Genomic DNA, 18573 nt, shown 5'->3' on the forward strand with positions numbered 1-18573 from the left:
TCCAGGCTCATTCAATAGGAAATAACACAAATGCTCAAACTGTTGTCTGCAACGATAACCTATCTAAAAGAATATTTTCTCTAGTTCCCAACAGTATTTTATAAACATTTTTCACTGTTAATCAACAATTATGCTTGGAAATTTTTGAAGGTAAAAACGACGAACGACATTTAATTATCATTCATAATTATCATTAAAATAATATGCAAATAAACGAATTTTCTATTTTTAGTTAATTTAGAAAATATATTTTTCGATTGAAGAACAAAACTGCCCCGCCGAGTGGGGCATGATGAGGCTAATCTTGGCATAATGCACAAAGATGAACTGATTCTCTGCATCTCCCTCTTCACCTGCACATGGGTGTGCAATGAGCCCATCGTTTACTCTTCCAACACTGAATGCAGCCATCACCTCCTAGAGATAGAAGGCCTCCGCACTCTGCCTGTGACGTCAGTAAGTAGTCTACTTTCCCTCAGAATATTCAGGGGGAAAAAATTCCCTGCTCGTGCCAGTATCAATGTTGTGAGGAAAAGAAATGATCGAGCTCAGAACTGGCGATTTCTATGCCCCACATCTAATCACTATGCGGCTTTTGTGAGGCAATCAGGAAGATTCGACGCCAAAATAAGAAGAAACGAAATACGATGCTGTGTGGCAAACTTGCTAGGTAGTCTGAATGACGGCAAACACTGCAGAGGCCTTCTATCTCTAGGAGGTGATGATGCAGACCTCAGCAGACTGTGAGTATAAATTACCACAGTAAAGACACTCAGCATCAGCAGCCTCTGATGAAAAATCAGAGTGTGACAGTTTTTAGTTTGTCTTGTTCACTTTCATTTCATACAGCCAATTTTTCTTTAGCATTTTCATTTTTTCCAACTTCTTTCTTTTGTTAAATATTTATTTTCGTCAGAAGTTCATTCGTGTATGTTGACTCCGTCAAAATTGTAGTCTTGCCATGCGTTCTAATCCTCCTTTTCCTTAACTGAAATCACTGCAACTAGGAATTGTTTGTATTTTTTCTGGTGTAGAACATTTGACATAATCCATGTATGTTTTCCTAACTTGGCGTGACACTGATAGCAGCAGACTGGGGGATTTCGACAGCAGCAGCAAGGGTAGTGGTGGCAGTGACAGCAAGCTGGAGCGCTGAAAGTGGGATAGCGTCTCAGAAGGCGCAAAATCATGTTCACTAAAAACTTCTTGATTGACAGGCCTAATGCTAGTCTTTCAAAGTCATATTGGTTGTAATTGACATGGTAGCTGCTTTTAGAAATGAATTTTCATACATTTTTGTGATCTAGTACAGAGAAACTACACGTCCTGGATTTGATCTCGTCTAACTTATTACTTCCTGATCGTACTAAACAATGTGTTTTCATTGACTGTGGAACTTGAAAGAAGTCAGTTTTCGTATACCATTTTTCCCTCAACAGATTCAAAAAATTGCGTTTTTCATAGATTCTGAAACCCACCCATCTCGACCAGTGTTACTTTTAAATGTCCGAACCATCTTCATTAATCTGCAAAGAAGAAAAGAACGACTAAGCAAGAGTGTTGGTTATAAGATGGGTTATATACTATCCCATCGTGCCCGACAGAAAGAAAACCCCGCCTTACCCCACCGACACATTAATGCTTGTTGTTGGTTAGGTTTTTACCAACAGTATTTATAAAGTATATCAGTTGATCGAAGAGCTACTACTACTTAACCGCACATGCACCTCGTACACATTCATCTACGGAATTGCTAACGATTCGATACATCGCAATGTGTGTTCTGCGTGTATGAGTGGCACTAACGTATTTATGTTGTCGAGTTGCGCTTGTTTTGTGTTCATGTTGTCATTTGTCTTCCATTTTCTGAAGTAAAGATGGAAATGCTTGAATTTTTTATGTTATATGTCAGTATCGTGTTGTAGGTCTGCCTGCTCTCTGCGGAGACCCTTTTCCAAATGGGAGACCGGCTCGCATTCGCGCCTCGAAGCTGATCGAAGAACTACAATTTTTACTAGTACGTATTTATAGTTACTAGCCATAATACCCGGCGATGCCCGAGTTTTCTTCAAACTTTACTGGGAGATCGAAAAAGTGACAAACCATTATAAAGAAATGAACTATTATACATAATACTGGAAGCATCAAAGAAGTGACAAACCATTCTAAAGGCATATACATGTACGGAAGAGTAGATGACTTTGATGACTTGGATGACTGCCTAATAATACTCGAAAAAATCGTCAACGAATAAAATATTTATTATACCAAGAGATACTAAAAAAATTCGCTTCATTCTTGCCACGACGATTGACGTGAACAGACGTATTGTTTTTCCGTTCCATTGAGCAACTGAGATTGAAGATTTGGTACTCAATCCAAGTGAGAAACTCGGTCAGCGTGATACATTTATCCTCTGAAGACGACACCCATTGTGTGTTGAAATGCATTAGAAATTTTTTAGTACTTCCTAGTATTTGCCGTATTCGTTGACGATTTTTTTGGAGCATATGCGCGTTGAACGCATTGCTAGGGAACCACGATAACCAAAGTAAACATTCCGAAAGTGATTGTTGAGGCAGAGAAACCATTGTCACCCATTTCGGGCATTTGCCTGCTCTGACGATCGGTAAAACTGTAGATATGTATAACGAACAAACGTGCATACAGGGCCGCAACTAGATGATTGGTCAGCTGGGGCAAGCATGCAGATGGTGAAATTAAAGAGTGAAATTTGCGCCCCCTCTAGTGCGGCGCCCGGGGCACCAGATCCGCCGGCACCCCTCTAGTTGCGGCCCTGCATGCATGCATGCATACTTTCACATTTATGTATAAGATAAGTGAATGAGTATAAGCTACCTTTATTCAGCAGCAAACTACAATCACTCAAATGCGTCATTGCGTAATGCATCCCCGGATCACTTTTAACAACTTCTGCACAAGACAAACTCAATCATGACTGCAGCTTATACAAAGGTTTCTTTTCCACCTCTACCCCTACTACCAACGATGTCAGCTCACTTGCAGCACCGAGCGCGCCAACAGCTCTCTAAACTATCCCGTTTTGCCCCCCCCCCCGCTTCCCTAAACAGATTCGTAATATCGATAAGTTAATTGCGATCCAGCATCAATCTTCAGAATATTCAATGAAAAGATGATGAAAAGTCAACTTGTGACAGAAAGCTGGACTATTAATGGATACAAAACGGTGAGACAAGCAATATGGAATTCAGACAAGCAAGAGAATTGAAAAACTTAAGAAATTATTTATTACAAACTGTTTAGAGAAATTTGTTTTATGTACAAAATTTTATATATATACACACACACGGGAGGACGCCTACAAATATCACCAACCGTAGTAAATATATAAAATTTTTTCCTTGACTAAATGCATATTCAATGGCCTTCGTTCCTTGTATAAAGTGTGAAATGGTTGTTTTCTTCGATTTCTTCTTCTTTCAATTACATTGACATTATCCATGACATACAAGAAATCAATCACAAAACAAAGATGTCTTTGAATTGAATTACTAAAAATGTGTATGAAACATGTACATTACAAGAAAGAAAAAAAAAACAAACACAAAATACAGACAAAACAAGAATTAAACAAAAAATACATGGCTTGCATCTCACTAGGGGGAATACAGATTATTTTGCTCAATTTATTATTATAGTTTTGGTTCGAAGATTATAAAACAACACTGTTAATTATGTATGCAAGGCGGGTGCTATCGATCATTCAATAATTACAGACATGATTCCTCGTGAAAAACTAATACTGAATTCAAAACGTTATAATTCATTAAATATTCATCCAATCTCAAAATGGAAAACACTTTTCTACATTAGTTTTTCAAAAGGAATCACTACTTTAATTATTGGGAGGTCGATGCTATCCACCCTATATACGTCACTAATATTTATAATCGACTGTTAATCTTTGATGTGCAGAATCAATGATTTTGAACACACAATTGGCTCGATTGAACCAAAACATATCGAGCAGAATGAAATTTTATTTGTTTCACCAAAGCTAATTGCAGTTTATGATTATATACTATGCCATATTTTTGATAAGCTAAAAATATTTTACGTTAAATTTTCTCTCACTAAGTTTTATTTTTACCATAGGCCCATAACATTCACTGATAAGTTATAATCAGACACCGAAAATCATAATTTACTTGAAAGGCTTTACAGGATAAAGAAATAAATCTTTTTAGCACATTACACATATACCAGATGTACTTTTTCTTTTCAAATAAGGCAGCTCTGGTTTGATTAAGTCACTTTTTACGAGTACCGATTAATTAAACATACCTTGCCGAAATATTATCTATACAACGTGAGCAAGCGTTATTATCACACAACATATTATACGAATGTTGCAGGGACACAAATATTTCCTATAACCATTCCCAAATGCGAGAGAGAGGAAAAAAGGTGAAGGCCGTTGTACTTATATTCTTATAAATGCATTTTTATACAACTCAACAAAATGATAGAGCTCTTTTTATCCAATTGTTAATAAAGCAGTTATATATATATTCTCTCATTAACCTTATTATCCGATGAAAAATAAATAATCCACTTTCACATCATAGCTAAATTTCCACAATAATTTCTTTTAATACTGATTGGAGGCGACGCCACATTAGGAGATCAAAATCTTTCATATATTGCTAGAATTCTTTAATAATTATAATATTTTCTTTTCCGATGGCAGGAATACATTCTTTTTACATGACTCTAATTAATCTTTCCGCTAGTTATATAATATAAATGAACAGAAAACATGAGATGAGTATGATTTGAATCGGGAAAAAGCCTCCATGATATATTTCAAAAGGAATATTCAAAAGATAGGATCAATTATAAAAGTCATATTTAATATAAATGTAGATAAAACTTTTTAGTTCTCGAGAATCTCATTAGTCACAAAATGTGATTATATGTACATTCGTCCTGAAAAATTCATATATTTGAGGATTAATATATATATATATATATATATCTTTTCATTGGTTTGTTTCCGAGAAGAGCAGGCAGGTGCTAAAAAATCATCTTCCGATAATAATTAATGTTGAAAGTGTGAGCAAAATAAATTATCAAATACAAATTATGACTCTGAATATGCTTTATGCCTCTCATATATGATATCAAGATGCATAATAAAGCTCACAAACTCATAGTGGCATGATCTGAATCTCTGCAAGTGCTTTTTATGATAGGAATTTAAATTTGGAAAGTAGATGCAACATGGAAAGAATAAATGGAGAGAGCCAGTCACAAACAATGAGACTTCCCTAATTGTAAAACCTTACCACAGTATTGTTTGTACCTTATGTATGTTTGAACTTTTACGATGGAGAATATTCAACTATTTCAGGATGAAATAATATTCTGGGCTTGACAAGGGAAGTGAATAAAAATTATTTTCTTTTTTGCAGGAAACCTCAATGGACGTGTAATTTACATTATAACACGGATTTATGTATCTATGGGAGTGACTTTAGTTTAACTCTGCAAAGAATTGGTCAAACCTGAACTAAAGATCATTGGATAAGTGATGAAAATTAAAAGACTGAAAAAATTACAATAATACTTATTAACGAGTCTATAAGAATATGGAGACAGAGGTGAAGAATAGAAAAGCTGTATTTAAATGATTCTTTTGGCACATTGTATTAAAAATTCGCAAAATCTCTCTCAGGATTCTTTTCATAAGTTACACCTTCAAAGTATCAAGGTTAGTCTCATGTTCTCATAGAAAAAGTTGCAAAATTGAACAAAACCGATGAAAAAACAAAACATTTGGCACAAATCAGTTTCTTTCAGGTATCCATTACAAACTTTATATGAAGAAAAAACAATCATTTCAGAACAATCAGCTGCCATTATGTCATCAAAAATTGTATTCACTCCAATCTTCCAAAAATACGTAAAAAACAAAAAAAATTCAAAGCATTAATTAGTTGCCAATTTAAAAAAAGTTTCTTTTCTTTCTTTTTTTTTTCGTTTTCATAAAAAAGTTGTTTGATGAAATAACAAAATGTGCTTAAATTTTCAAAAATCTGAATTACACGTGACCTAAAAAAAGAAAGTGTAAAAAAATGAAACAGCTCATTATTCGTATAAAATCAGTATAAAAGCATAAAAAATAAGCTGAATTGACAAAAAATATCTACACTTAAACCAATAAATATTGACAGTCACATACAAACTTATAAACAAAAGTGGTCCAAATAAATTGGGAAAAAAATGTATCATTGAAACTATCATCATTGCATCGTGGGTTTAGTAGCATTAAATTATATTGCTTCCCAAAGATGTCCGATGCACGAGAAGTTCATTCTTGGTTCAAATGAGAAATATATTTATGAATAGTACTATCCCGTACTTGCTGAATTGTTATGGACAGTCTAACACATAGGCAGAGATACGGGGGGGGGGGGCAGCGTCAAAGGTGGAGTCGACTGATCTAAAGTATAAATGTACATACGAATTGACATCATCATCATCTTCCCCCCCCCCAGCAATAATGACCGTGCCCCCCCCCAGACTTCCAAGTCTATCTCTGCCTATGGAAAAGTTCAAGCAAGTCGACTTTGCTTACGTATACGTGCCTTTCTGAATGTAAACAGAAAAAGTGTTTCCATTCACGAATCTTGATCATCTAATCTCGATGAACAGCTGGCTTTTCACACAGACCAAAATCATGATAAAGGTCTAACACACAACCAGTTCAAATGAAATGCTTACTTAGTTTCACAGAAACCCATAATGCAATGGCAATAGCGTTCAACTAAACACCAACATCAAAAACATGAATATACTCATATAAGGCGGAAATGAAATGATACACAAAAACAAAATACAATTAGAGATGAGTCGAACAGAATTTTTCTTGAGAAACAGATGATGAGGGTTTAGCTGCAGTGCTATCTTGATCGGCGTCGCTGTAGTTAGCTTCACTATCATCTATCTCACAAACAGCACCAGAGATATCCGAAAATGAAGCGTTGGTGGATGTATAACCACCAACAGACACAGAGATGGAATCCATCGCTGTAGCATCTTGTTCAATATGGAAGCCTCTTCCGCCCTGAGGTGGAAATCCATACGTCATAACTTCGTCGTCCGAGAGATCACAGATCTGATGTCTATTATTTGTCCAAGGATGCTCTGGACTCATGTCTAAAGAACTTAATGCATGGGTAGGTAGGTAAGAGTTTGGGTGTCTCTGGTATTTGTGCGGAGAATTTGGAGAGATATCATTGCCATCATCCGCAAACTCTAGATCGGTCATCCCCAAGATGTTTTCGAAATTGGAGCCGGGTAATGTTCCATCCTCATACGCGCTGTTCATGGAATCGCCCATGAAGTCAGAGTCTCGATGATGGTCTAAATGATTATTTGGCATGTTTCGTTGAGAATAACTGTTGAGATCTGTTTTAGAGGAGGGCAGCAGCTCTATTTGGCTTGCCTGACTATTGGATTCGGTACTTGGGACACTAGAGGAATCTCTAATTTCTTTGCTGGATACCTCCACAATATTGGATAGAGGCTTCTGAGACATGGCCCAATCAGAACAATCCCAGATGTATCCTGCGAAAAGAGGAATTAAAACTGAAGGTATAACAACAAGACTGATATAATTATGGAATAAAAATACATTCTCAAATCCTATGCATTCAAAAAATATTTAAGACGCTCAATGTTGAAAATTATCTTATCGATTCAGCTTGTACTGATACATTTCATACCATGTTAATGTCAATAGGTTTTGAAGCTATGAACTACTCAAGTGGTGTCATGACAGCATAGCGATCACTTCATTTTGTAAACTTGTGAGTTTGATAGTTACTGTATAGTACTGTAGTATGGTAATCCAACTCTGAGCCACAAATGCGAGTTAGATTTGACTTTAAAAAAGTCTTGTCATATTATCATTCAGACTCACTCCAGAAAAAAATGCAATTCATTTAATAATGATTATGATTAGGTAACACAGCTTCTGAAGCAAGCAAAACTCTAAACCAGTGATCTCCAACCTGGAGGCTGAGGGTATCATGAAGGACCAACAAGGTGCTACCTTTCAATGCGGGTAATAACCACAGTTGGTGAAGTATCCAGTTTACAAATAAATTTGGACGTTTTTGCTTGCCACCCTTATGAAAAACGACACATAAAGAATATATTTATCAGAAAAAGAAGTGTAATATAAAATATGTTATACATAGGTAGATTATCTGCATGAATGATCAACATTTGTGCATCAGAACACATTGATGGAAAGTCGGTGTTAAATTACATTCAACACAGCTATACATGCAGACATGCTTTTGAGGTAGACTTGATTCATTGGGAATCCGCAGATACAACTCCAGGATCATGCACTATGAATTTCTCAAAGCTCATGAAAAAAATTGATATTCATAATTATTTTATATAGTTTTATTAATAAAATGTATTCAGAAAGATTCTTTCAAATTCATTTTTTGCATAATAACTAGCCTTACCAATATTGTCAATACGAACACCTTCTTTCTTTTTAAGTCAACAAACAATTAAACTTTTTAAAATCATTGACAGTGTCTTCTCAAAAATAAGGTAGCGAATGTTTAATATAATAACTAAAATTGTAAAACAAAAAGATAGCTTAGGAAAGGGCACCTACGAAACCTCATTTGTCACTTTAGTTTATTTCAAATATAAGATTTACGTCATCATGATTTTCAATATGAATTTCCTTTTTCAATAACACATTTAATAATTAGTATATTAATGCATTATAATGATTTAATAAATTTTCTACATCTTGCTTATATTGAAGTACTAAGACTGCCATATGATTTGGTAAAAAATTACAAATGGATCGAGATTTTCCTAGCTTTGCATTTCCTAGTAAAAGGATTATCTCACTGATTTTCTTTTACGAAACCTTTCAAAAAAATTCAGAAATCCTATATAACTCACACTATTTCATCAACTACATCTGAAAATACAGCAGTACATTTTTAAATAGATAAATTTGGGGTAGAGAGCCAAATATCCACTAATATTCAGTCATGCCAAATGCAAAATTCGTTAACTATATACAAAGTTCAAAACTACACAAACATAACTATTGGTATGTAAATTTCTGCAAACAACACACATTTTTGAGCAAACAGGTAGAAAAAAAATATCCATTATCCACTTGAAGAGAATTTTTTTTATAACACAACTTCAGTATCCTATAAGATTCCCTCTCAAGCTAAAGCAAAGTTACAAAAACAATTTTCGGGCAAAACAGTGTACTAGTAACCACAGATAAATATTTTCTGTCTCTCCCCACAATATATATTACAATTATTTTTTTGGAGCCAAAGTGCAGAGTCTGTCAACTCTCTTCAACAATGCACAGCAAGACAGTGCATGCCAAATTATGAAGACATGTTTTTCCAGAATGACGCTCCTTCAAGACCACTTTCAAAAGCACAGTGCAAAATTACAAGATCTGATGTTAATAAGTCAAGGCGAACCCGATGGTTTTACTGCATTATCCATTCTTTTTTTAAATGTATTTGTTTACATTTTACTGTTCAATAGCAGTGTAATCATTTTTGACAAATGAAGCACTATTATTTCTAGCTTTTTGCTAAGCATTGCACATAATGCTTATGCCTTAAAAATACAGAAGACAGTTTATTACTATTGGATAGCTTCAAAATCACCGAACCTAGAATAGATCTATGTATCCAACTGTAATGCAAACTTGTTTCACCTATACACAAAATGTGCACCATAACTTTGAATGATGTTAATTACTGTAAAATGAATAGTCCAAGACCATGAAGCAGTGAATACAAAATTATTTTTCCATCGGGACAGAAGTTTTTAATGACTACCCCTACTTGTTGAACCCTCAAACTAAGCAAATGAAAAATTAATAAACCCAATAGTCTACATACATTGCTAAAATAACCTTAAAAGCGATACAATTTTTGCTTTGGCAGAATCATTAATTGCAATCTACACCACTTGTAATATTTGGCAATATATCGATGATTCCCTGCTCAATTAAAATCAATCCCAGAATTTTGTTCATAGGATTTGGTACAAAAGTAGGAAAAGTGAGACAAAATTGTGAGAAAGTTGGACAAAAGTAGGAAATTTTATAAAAAAGTAGGACAAGTGGGAGCCCTGACGTTAACATATTGAAATGCATTAATGTATAAAATATAGAAACAGAATATAATAATACAAAATAAAATTATCCAATTATCGACTATTCACTCATAGAGATTCGACTGCATACTTTCTTGATGAACTTGTATCAAACAGAAATGGGCAAGAAACAATAACATAGCTCACAGAGATGATTGAGAGAATATTATATTAAAATGGGCAAACAACTGATTTATTTATTTGTTTTTGGTATCTGGCAACACATTATTAGTCAAATATTTAGTTTCAGAGTTTTGGCAACATTACAAAAAAAACCATGGCTGCTCAAGTCTGAACAGCAACAGATGATGTCTCACTTTAACTGTTTAAATATCTATTAAATATGTATCTTTGTTCAATTGAATATTCTGGTTATAATTACTTACACTCACGCATATCATTATTAAGAAGGATATATCAACAGATCTAAAATAATAAGAATGATTAGCAAGTAATTTATGTATAACAAATAAACTACAAGATCAAATTTCATTCTTCGTAAAATATAAAATTAGTATCCAATCTTTTGAAAGTTAAAGAAAAAAAATTACATAGGAACTTCATTTGTTTAACTTATAGTTTGAATGAGAGATTAGGGAAAAACAATGAAAATGACACTCTGTAAGAAAATCTTTAATGTAATTAGAAGAACAAAAGTAGAATAAAATAAACCATGTATTTCAGTATCAACAAGATGTGAAAATGCAAGAGGTGCACGAACATCAAGTGGATTGGGGGGAAAACCATGCTTTGAAAGTGCGGTTAACATGAGAAATAGAAACAGAGAAGTGATGAAAATAAGCTTGTAAACTAAAAAAATAAAAAAGCAAACTAAAATTAAAGAATGGGTGTTTAACTTGATTAGTGATATTGAGTGATTAGAAAAGCAAAATAGCGTGCAGAAAAGGAATCAGTGTATGAGATTAGTGGAAAACTGAGGAAAAGTGTGAAACCATGCAGGAACTTATAAAAAAAAACATGAATGTACCTTCTGCCTGGTTTCTCTGGACAGATGGATTCTGGGAAGCTATACATAATGATATAACATATAATAAATAAATTGGGTCACTCATTGTATGTCTATTTTATAGGGTCTTTTATTAACACATTTTATATGTGGAAAATGAAACATAACATAAAGCATGTGGTCAGAAATTTCTGCTAACATACCTGTTTAATTGAAGCAGTTAGTGTATAAGAGCTTAGAGGAACTGAATTGAAAATCAAGGAAATGAATTTATATTTATTTTAAATACATTTCCGAACATAAAGATGCGAATACAATAAAAAATCTGCATGAACTTGCAGACACATAAGACTAATACATGAATTAGTGGTAGGAGTGGGGGTTTTATTTATGAAATTAAGCAATACAAGAGTGAGCAAAATTATGGAGACTAATGCTATGATTCACATTATACAGAATAAAATAAAGATGACATGAGGATTGTTTGTAGAAAGAATCAGACACACTTTTTTGTAACACATCATCACATTGCACGAGCTGCTTGCAATCAGAGAAAATTCTGAATGAGCAAACTAAAACATGGGTGGCCTGATACATCTTACTAGAGCTAAGAAATTCATTAGAACCTCTGAGATAGCGACAGTGTTGATGATGATTCTTCAAGGTTTTGCGTTAGAAAATAATATCAAAATTCCAATGGATATTTAAATCATTATTAAGTAAAAATCATTGAATAATATAATTTTTTCCCTATCATTGTCAAGAAACTGGATTCTTTGATCAATATAATATCGTTCAACACATATGAAAATTCAACAGTAAAGAAACTTTCTACTATAAAACAATAGGTTTAACAAGCGATAAACATAAGTTGCATAACTGCCTGATTTCAACTTAGAGAATTACTTAAGTTAAAAAATGAAATTTCTTCATAAAGTACAAAAATGTGATCTAATTCTGAAAATAATTTTGAACATTTCATCAAAATGTGCTTAATTTGTAGCATGTGCCATGAAGTAAACATAGAGAAAAATTCATGTATATATACCTGATTGATCGTCTACGGAATTTAAACTTAAAACCGAAGGCACACCAAGGCTGGACGGACCACGAGATGGCACCACTGGTGGAGGAATATTACTCAAAGCAGGAACATCACCATTCTTCTTTGTTTGAAATTCTACAGGTATTAAAAAATATTCAAACGAACGTCATAAATGTTTTCCGACACTCAAAAAACAAAGATGCTTAAAGAATATTGCAGTTATAAGAAAGTGCATTTTATTAAAAAAGCTTACCTTTCTTAACTTTACTGTCATACAGCTTATCCTTTGATTTAGAGCTTTCCTGTTCCCAGCAAGCCTTTTTCACAGAATCGTTGTCTGAACTGGACGGCGGTTGTGGGACAAGTGCAGGAACACTTGTCAAAGAAGGTTTACTTATGTTCTGTACATAATCACTGCCTTGTCGAGGAAAGTTTTCCAAGTCATCAGCAGCACTTCCATAGCTACGAACAGTATCAAAATTGTTCAGAGCATTTACAGATTCTTGGGTACTAGGTGTGTAGGATGCAGGTCTGGGAGGTAATGGAGGGGTGGTGAAGCTAGTAACTTCTAGATTACTTATTTTACTAATTCGGTTAAAATGGTCTTTTTCAAAGACTGTGTTTTTAAGTAAGTATTCGTTTGTTGCTATATCGAGAACTTGATTGTTTGGTCGTGTCTGTTGACGTTTATGGTGACAACGCCAACAGCAAGTTAGAACCATTGCCAAGCACAAAATTGCAACAACGACCAAGCTTATACCTACGACTTCCTCGATAGTTGTGTTCCAACTGGACGAAGTAATGGCTGTTGCATGCAGATGCTCATTGCACAAAAGTCCCGTCATATTGGGAGGACAGTGGCATCTGAAATTACCCTGTAAGTTCACGCACGTAGAACCACTGGCACATGGAATTGCTTGGCACTCATTCACATCATACTGACAAAGCTCTCCGTGATACCCATTGCATTTACATATCGGGCCAAACGTGCCTTCTTCACAGACACCTCCATTGTGGCACGGGTTGGGCTTGCAATATCTGCCAAATTCGCATCTTTTGCCACTGATGCCAGCCAAGCAAGTACAGAGATATGAATTGTCAACATTATGGCACACACCACCGTTAAGGCAAGGGTTGGAGGCACACGGATTAGTGTCAGTTTCACAAAATTTCCCAACAAATTGAGCTCTGCACTGGCAAACGAATCCAGCATCTGTTGTGATACAGGTACCACCATTCTGACAAGGCTGGCTACCACATACTCCTAGGTCATGCAGAACACCACAATGGAGCTCCAGTTTCCCATACCTTTAAGGAGAAGTAGTAAAAATATAGATAAATCATAATGTAACATAAAATGTTTCATCTTTTGTTCTGTGCATAGTAAAAAAAAAAATCACAAAAATTCAAGTTATCATTGAGGAAACACCTCACACTAACCTGTTCAAAGTAGCAGCAACATTGTTGTCACTAAAATGTAATGGCATCAATATCCCATTCAGTCTTATGTCATCCATACAACCAATGTATCCGAGTCGCATATCTTCAAACCCCAGAACAGCTAAGTTGGTGCGAATCTCAGAACCAAAGTATATATCATTCCCATCGAGGCTGAGCACTTCATATGGTCCTCTTGATTTCCCAGTCGCACGAAGCCTGTTATCCAGAGTCAATTCAGCAGTTTTACCTTTCCTCTCAACTTTGACTTCGTGCCAGATACCATCGTTAACTTTACCATGCTCAATTCGAAGCAAGCCTTCACCGCTTCCACAATCAAATCTGTATTGTATGAAACCTGATGTTATCTGCAAAAGAAGAAACAATTTATTTTTTATCATAACAGTATGTATGTAATTTCATGATTGATAATATTCATTATAATTTATCCAATGAATTTAATATCTAGTGTATGTGAGACCAGAAGTGCCGACATGAAGAAAACCTTGGGGGGGGGGGACTGAAAGTTGCCCATATATATAGGACTCAAGCATGTATGCAGGAGAGGGAAGGTGCATTGTATCGTTTTTTTCATAAATTATAGTCCCTTACAAAGATCCCTTACAAATTGCTTCCTTTATTGGGGGTGGGGGTGGGGGGGTGGGGTGGGGTCAAAGAGCCTCAGCCCCTTAGGTTCCAGCATCTATGTGTGAGACAGTGAAGAAAAAAATGAAACATTTCCATTGAGACATATGCCAACAAATTTCTCATGATGAGAAAACTGAACAATCACGTAATAAATGAGACACACATACCTGTTGCGAATGACAAACATTGTTCAAATTTGAAGTGCATTGTAATGAACTGATATGTGAAAGCAACAAGGTAATCTTTATTGCTATTTTTAAGTTTTATTTTCATAAATTACATCAAAAACTCCCCAATTTTAGAATGAAAAACAACGAGTACATTAGTTTAGAGCAACAGTTCTTATACGTTTTCCACCCTTGCCCAATTCATGGTTCATCTGTGGCACCACAGAATAGATATTTCCCATAAAAAAAAAAACCACTCTAAAGAACAAATAGCCACACAAATCAATACTTCCAAATCGCTGCAACACCCTTGAAAAAGGTTGATTACTCCCCTAAAAGACACCCACAACGCACACTTTGAGACACTGGCAAAGCAGAGCATTGTAATGATCTCAACTTGTATCTTTTCAACTTTTTCCAGGAGGGGGGGGGGGGCAAAGCACATGTACTCAATATATGTATGTATATATTTGTCACAATTTTTTATGTATTTTCAAAAGCCCTAAATGACGGGCCTGTGGGAAAGTACCCTTTTTTTTACTTTTCTATACCCAAAGACCAATAAAATATCTTAAACAATTCCTTAGAGCACTAACTTACAGTATGTGGGTCAAATCTTTTATTTGAACCTGTAAAAATTCCTAGTATTTTTGGCACGAAACTGAAGAATTTCCATTTCCCTTAGACATCATCAATTTTTATCTTCTTACAGACAATAGTGTGAGAAACATTGGATTACAGAAAGCCTGAAAGCTTTAGAAGGTTCTTCTAAAATGTAACAGCGACAAAAAAAATTTCATAAACATTTTGTAATTATCGTTAATCTATCTTATATATAAAACTAATTTTCTGTGCGTGAGTATGTTTCTGAAAATCTACAATTTTATATCTATCGTCACCAAATTTTGCATATGTACCAAATGGGAACCGACTTCAACGAGGCAGCACCGGGTATTATAGTATAGCTATATATATATATATATGTGTGTGTGTGTAGCCAGTCTATACATATAAAATTCGTTTTCTGTGTGTTTGTGTATGTTCTCTACACAAATCATAAAGTTTAGTCCAATCTTAAAATTTTGCGTACATACAAACGAAGACCCAACTTTAGGTTGGCTACTTTAAAAATTTGACAGAGTTGAGAGAATGCCCAAAATAGGCAGAAAAATCTACCAGACAATAATGCTTTGCGAACCACAAAAATGACTTTTGGAATGATTACTTTGGCTGCCAGGGTTTTCAAACAATGCGTTTCAGACAGGGGCGATTCGAGTATTACATAAGCAAATTTTCAGCCATTTTTGACCTCCCCCATTGTCAGCAAAACACTGACCCTCCCTCTCTCCGTTAGCAGCTCAGAATATTTCATATCTTCAAAAAGGGGTGGTTGATGACGTAAGCAACCTTCAACCCTCCCCCCCCTTGTCATCAAAAGTCAGCAAACCCGAACCCCCCCCCCCCCCTTGATGCTGACCTAATACTTGATTGAATGACCCCACATGTTTATTTCTTTACAATGTTTTGTAACTTCTTAAACGTTTTCAGTACATGAAGAAAACCCAGGCAGTACCGGGTTAGAGTTATATAGGTAACCGGGTTAAAGTTATATAGGTGAACAAGGTGAAAAATAAATGGGAATAACATTAAAAAAAAAACCAAAAAACAACATATTATACCATACCTCTAATATACTGTAGTCACGAGTTCCAGCAGCAAACATCAGATTTCCAGTTTCTTGTTTTGTTCGGAAGAATAACTTTAAGCTCATGTACTGTTCGATTGAGTCTTTGAGAACGAAAGATACATAACTTTGACCTTGGAAGGATACAGGAGTTTTCTCTGCAATGAAGAAAATGTTTATTATAAAATGACAATTTGATATTCACACATCATTGTTTATGAAAATATGATTTTTGAACATTCAAACATATTGACTTACCCTCATAACAGTTTGGACGTTTACAAACAGATCCCTTGTCTCTTTCACAAGCTGGACCAATTTTACCTTCAGGGCATTTACAAAGATAACCCAGAACTGTTTTCTCTGGAACACATATGCGATATGAAGGACATGGTCTTCTGGCACACTCATTCACAGCCGACTCACATTGCGGACCTGTAATTAGAAAAATCAGCAATAATCGTAGCAGTATATGCAATAAAAGATCCCAAAAAAGATTAAGAAAAATAATTGACAAATGAGTTAAAAAATATAGTAAACAAGTATAATGAATCGACAAATTATATATTGATGGCATTATTTATATTCTATGAAAACTTACCACCAAAACCTGGATCACATACACATTGGAGCTTCTGATAATGTTGGGGGAATACATAACTCAGAGTATCAGTAGTGATGCTTATAGCAAAAGCTTTATCTAAAACAATCAAATCGACACATTCACCATTGATGCATTGCTCATCAGAGCACCTATCTTCCATAATCTGTAATAATAATATAAAAAAGGGTCAATTCAGAATAGGAAAACCAATGTGCAACATTGATAAATCATTGACGTACACATCTCTGTGATTTCAGAAGAAAATTCATACCTTAATGACTTTAAGACCCAGATTAGTTTCAAATGCCTCTACTTTTTCCTTCATTTTCTGCCGAACTTGATCGGAAGGATAGTATCCTTTAGATCCCTTCCTCACAGCAAATACAATGTCCAAATTCTGATTCGTACTGCGCTCTTTGCGCTCCTGCTGCTTTGGAGAATTAATAGATGGTTGTATGCTGACAATTTCTACATCTTTCACTCTAATATTCAAGACATTCCTCAAACTTCTCAAAAATTCCTTCCGATAAGATAAGAGGAAATCTTCTGGAGTAACATCTCCGAGCCTCAAAATTATGCTGCTCTTCAGAGATTCTTCAGAAACCATTGTAACATCAACAGCTACGGCAGTGTGGGAAGTGAATTTACCATCACTGACACTTATATTAACTTCGTATGTACCTACATCTAGTCCAGGTAGCGCAACAAGAGTTCCATCTTCTCTGTCTATAGAAAATAAGTTATGGTGAGAAGAAACTATTTCAAACTGCAACTTGTCGTATGGATCTTCATCTGATGCATGCACTCGGCCCATTACTCCACCTGGGAATTCATCCAGATAAGAGTTGACTGTGATGTCTAAAGGTGTTACCACTGGAGGATATCTGCTTTCTTCAATAACAAGGATATGGACCCATGTATCGCTATGTAATGGAGGATTTCCACCGTCTTTCACTCTCACGTGAAGCAGATATTCACTGTGGTTCTTATGATCAAATTTATTAGCTGTTCTGAGTGTTGCATCTTGTTGGACTAAACGAAATGCATTTTCTTCATTTCCAGACAGGATTTCAAAAATAAAAGGGCCGGTATTAGGAGGTGCATCTTGATCAGATACTGTGAACTTCAAGACGGTGAATCCCAGTGGCTTTCCTTCCTGGTGAAAGAAAAGAAATAAAACACATTTTTAAAACTGTATATGAAAAAAAAACCAACTCTAGCGCAGCGGTTCTCAACCTTGATTAACTCAGGAGCCCTTTTATAGCATAAAATTTCTATGACAGAGCTCTGTGGACTAATTTTTAAATATAAAATCAAATTTACTGATTTATTCTATTTTCTCTGAGAGACCGCAGAGCTGGTTGAGAACTGCTGATCTAGATTGAAATTATAGTTTTCAATTTGAATATTCATATGCAAAATAATTAAAACTACACATTATTCTGGCTCAATATTAGGAAACTGAATGAATGAATATAAAATAATCAGAAATTTTTTGATTAACTTTTTGAAAATGTTTAAGTAACATTTTGTTAATCAGATATGAGGGAACTCATTATCTGAGTAGATCACAGTATGAGACTCCTATTACAACAATTGTCTTGGCCAAAGAAAATCAAGTGACAGAAAAATTAGTGTTATTTTTGGTACAATTTTAATAAACTTTCGTTATAGTGAGTATACAAAAGAATTTTTACATACTGTAAAGAAAAAGAAGATATATACATTATTTCTGTGATATGCTTTTGAAAAGTATGTTGTGGCCAAATTTTTATCATATCCCTTGATAGCAGATAATTTGAA

The 18573-nt window shown here is 34.8% G+C and overlaps 1 protein-coding gene across 5 annotated transcripts in view; it reads right to left on the reverse strand.

Annotated features, from left to right (window-relative positions):
* Window positions 1-3246: 3246 nt before the first annotated feature.
* LOC149088790 (fat-like cadherin-related tumor suppressor homolog) overlaps window positions 3247-18573 on the reverse strand; it is a 540044-nt gene continuing 524717 nt past the window's right edge. For 4 of the 5 annotated variants that reach the window (XM_089250155.1, XM_089250161.1, XM_089250137.1 and 1 more), the window contains 9 exons: window positions 17042-17926; window positions 16768-16933; window positions 16425-16601; window positions 16167-16324; window positions 13671-14035; window positions 12484-13538; window positions 12234-12365; window positions 11207-11245; window positions 3247-7614 (listed from right to left, as the gene is read on the reverse strand). In XM_089250155.1, coding sequence (XP_089106281.1) covers window positions 6887-7614; window positions 11207-11245; window positions 12234-12365; window positions 12484-13538; window positions 13671-14035; window positions 16167-16324; window positions 16425-16601; window positions 16768-16933; window positions 17042-17926 — 3705 coding nt within the window. In that variant the 3' untranslated portion in view covers window positions 3247-6886. The remainder of the gene's footprint in view (window positions 7615-11206; window positions 11246-12233; window positions 12366-12483; window positions 13539-13670; window positions 14036-16166; window positions 16325-16424; window positions 16602-16767; window positions 16934-17041; window positions 17927-18573) is intronic. The other variant, XM_089250171.1, reaches the window with a different exon arrangement.

Source organism: Pholcus phalangioides, unplaced genomic scaffold (assembly GCF_987345545.1).
Source record: "Pholcus phalangioides strain wild (caught in Gottingen) unplaced genomic scaffold, Ppha-v1.0 ptg000003l_1, whole genome shotgun sequence".
In the NCBI taxonomy this organism is placed as follows: Eukaryota; Metazoa; Arthropoda; class Arachnida; order Araneae; family Pholcidae; genus Pholcus; species Pholcus phalangioides.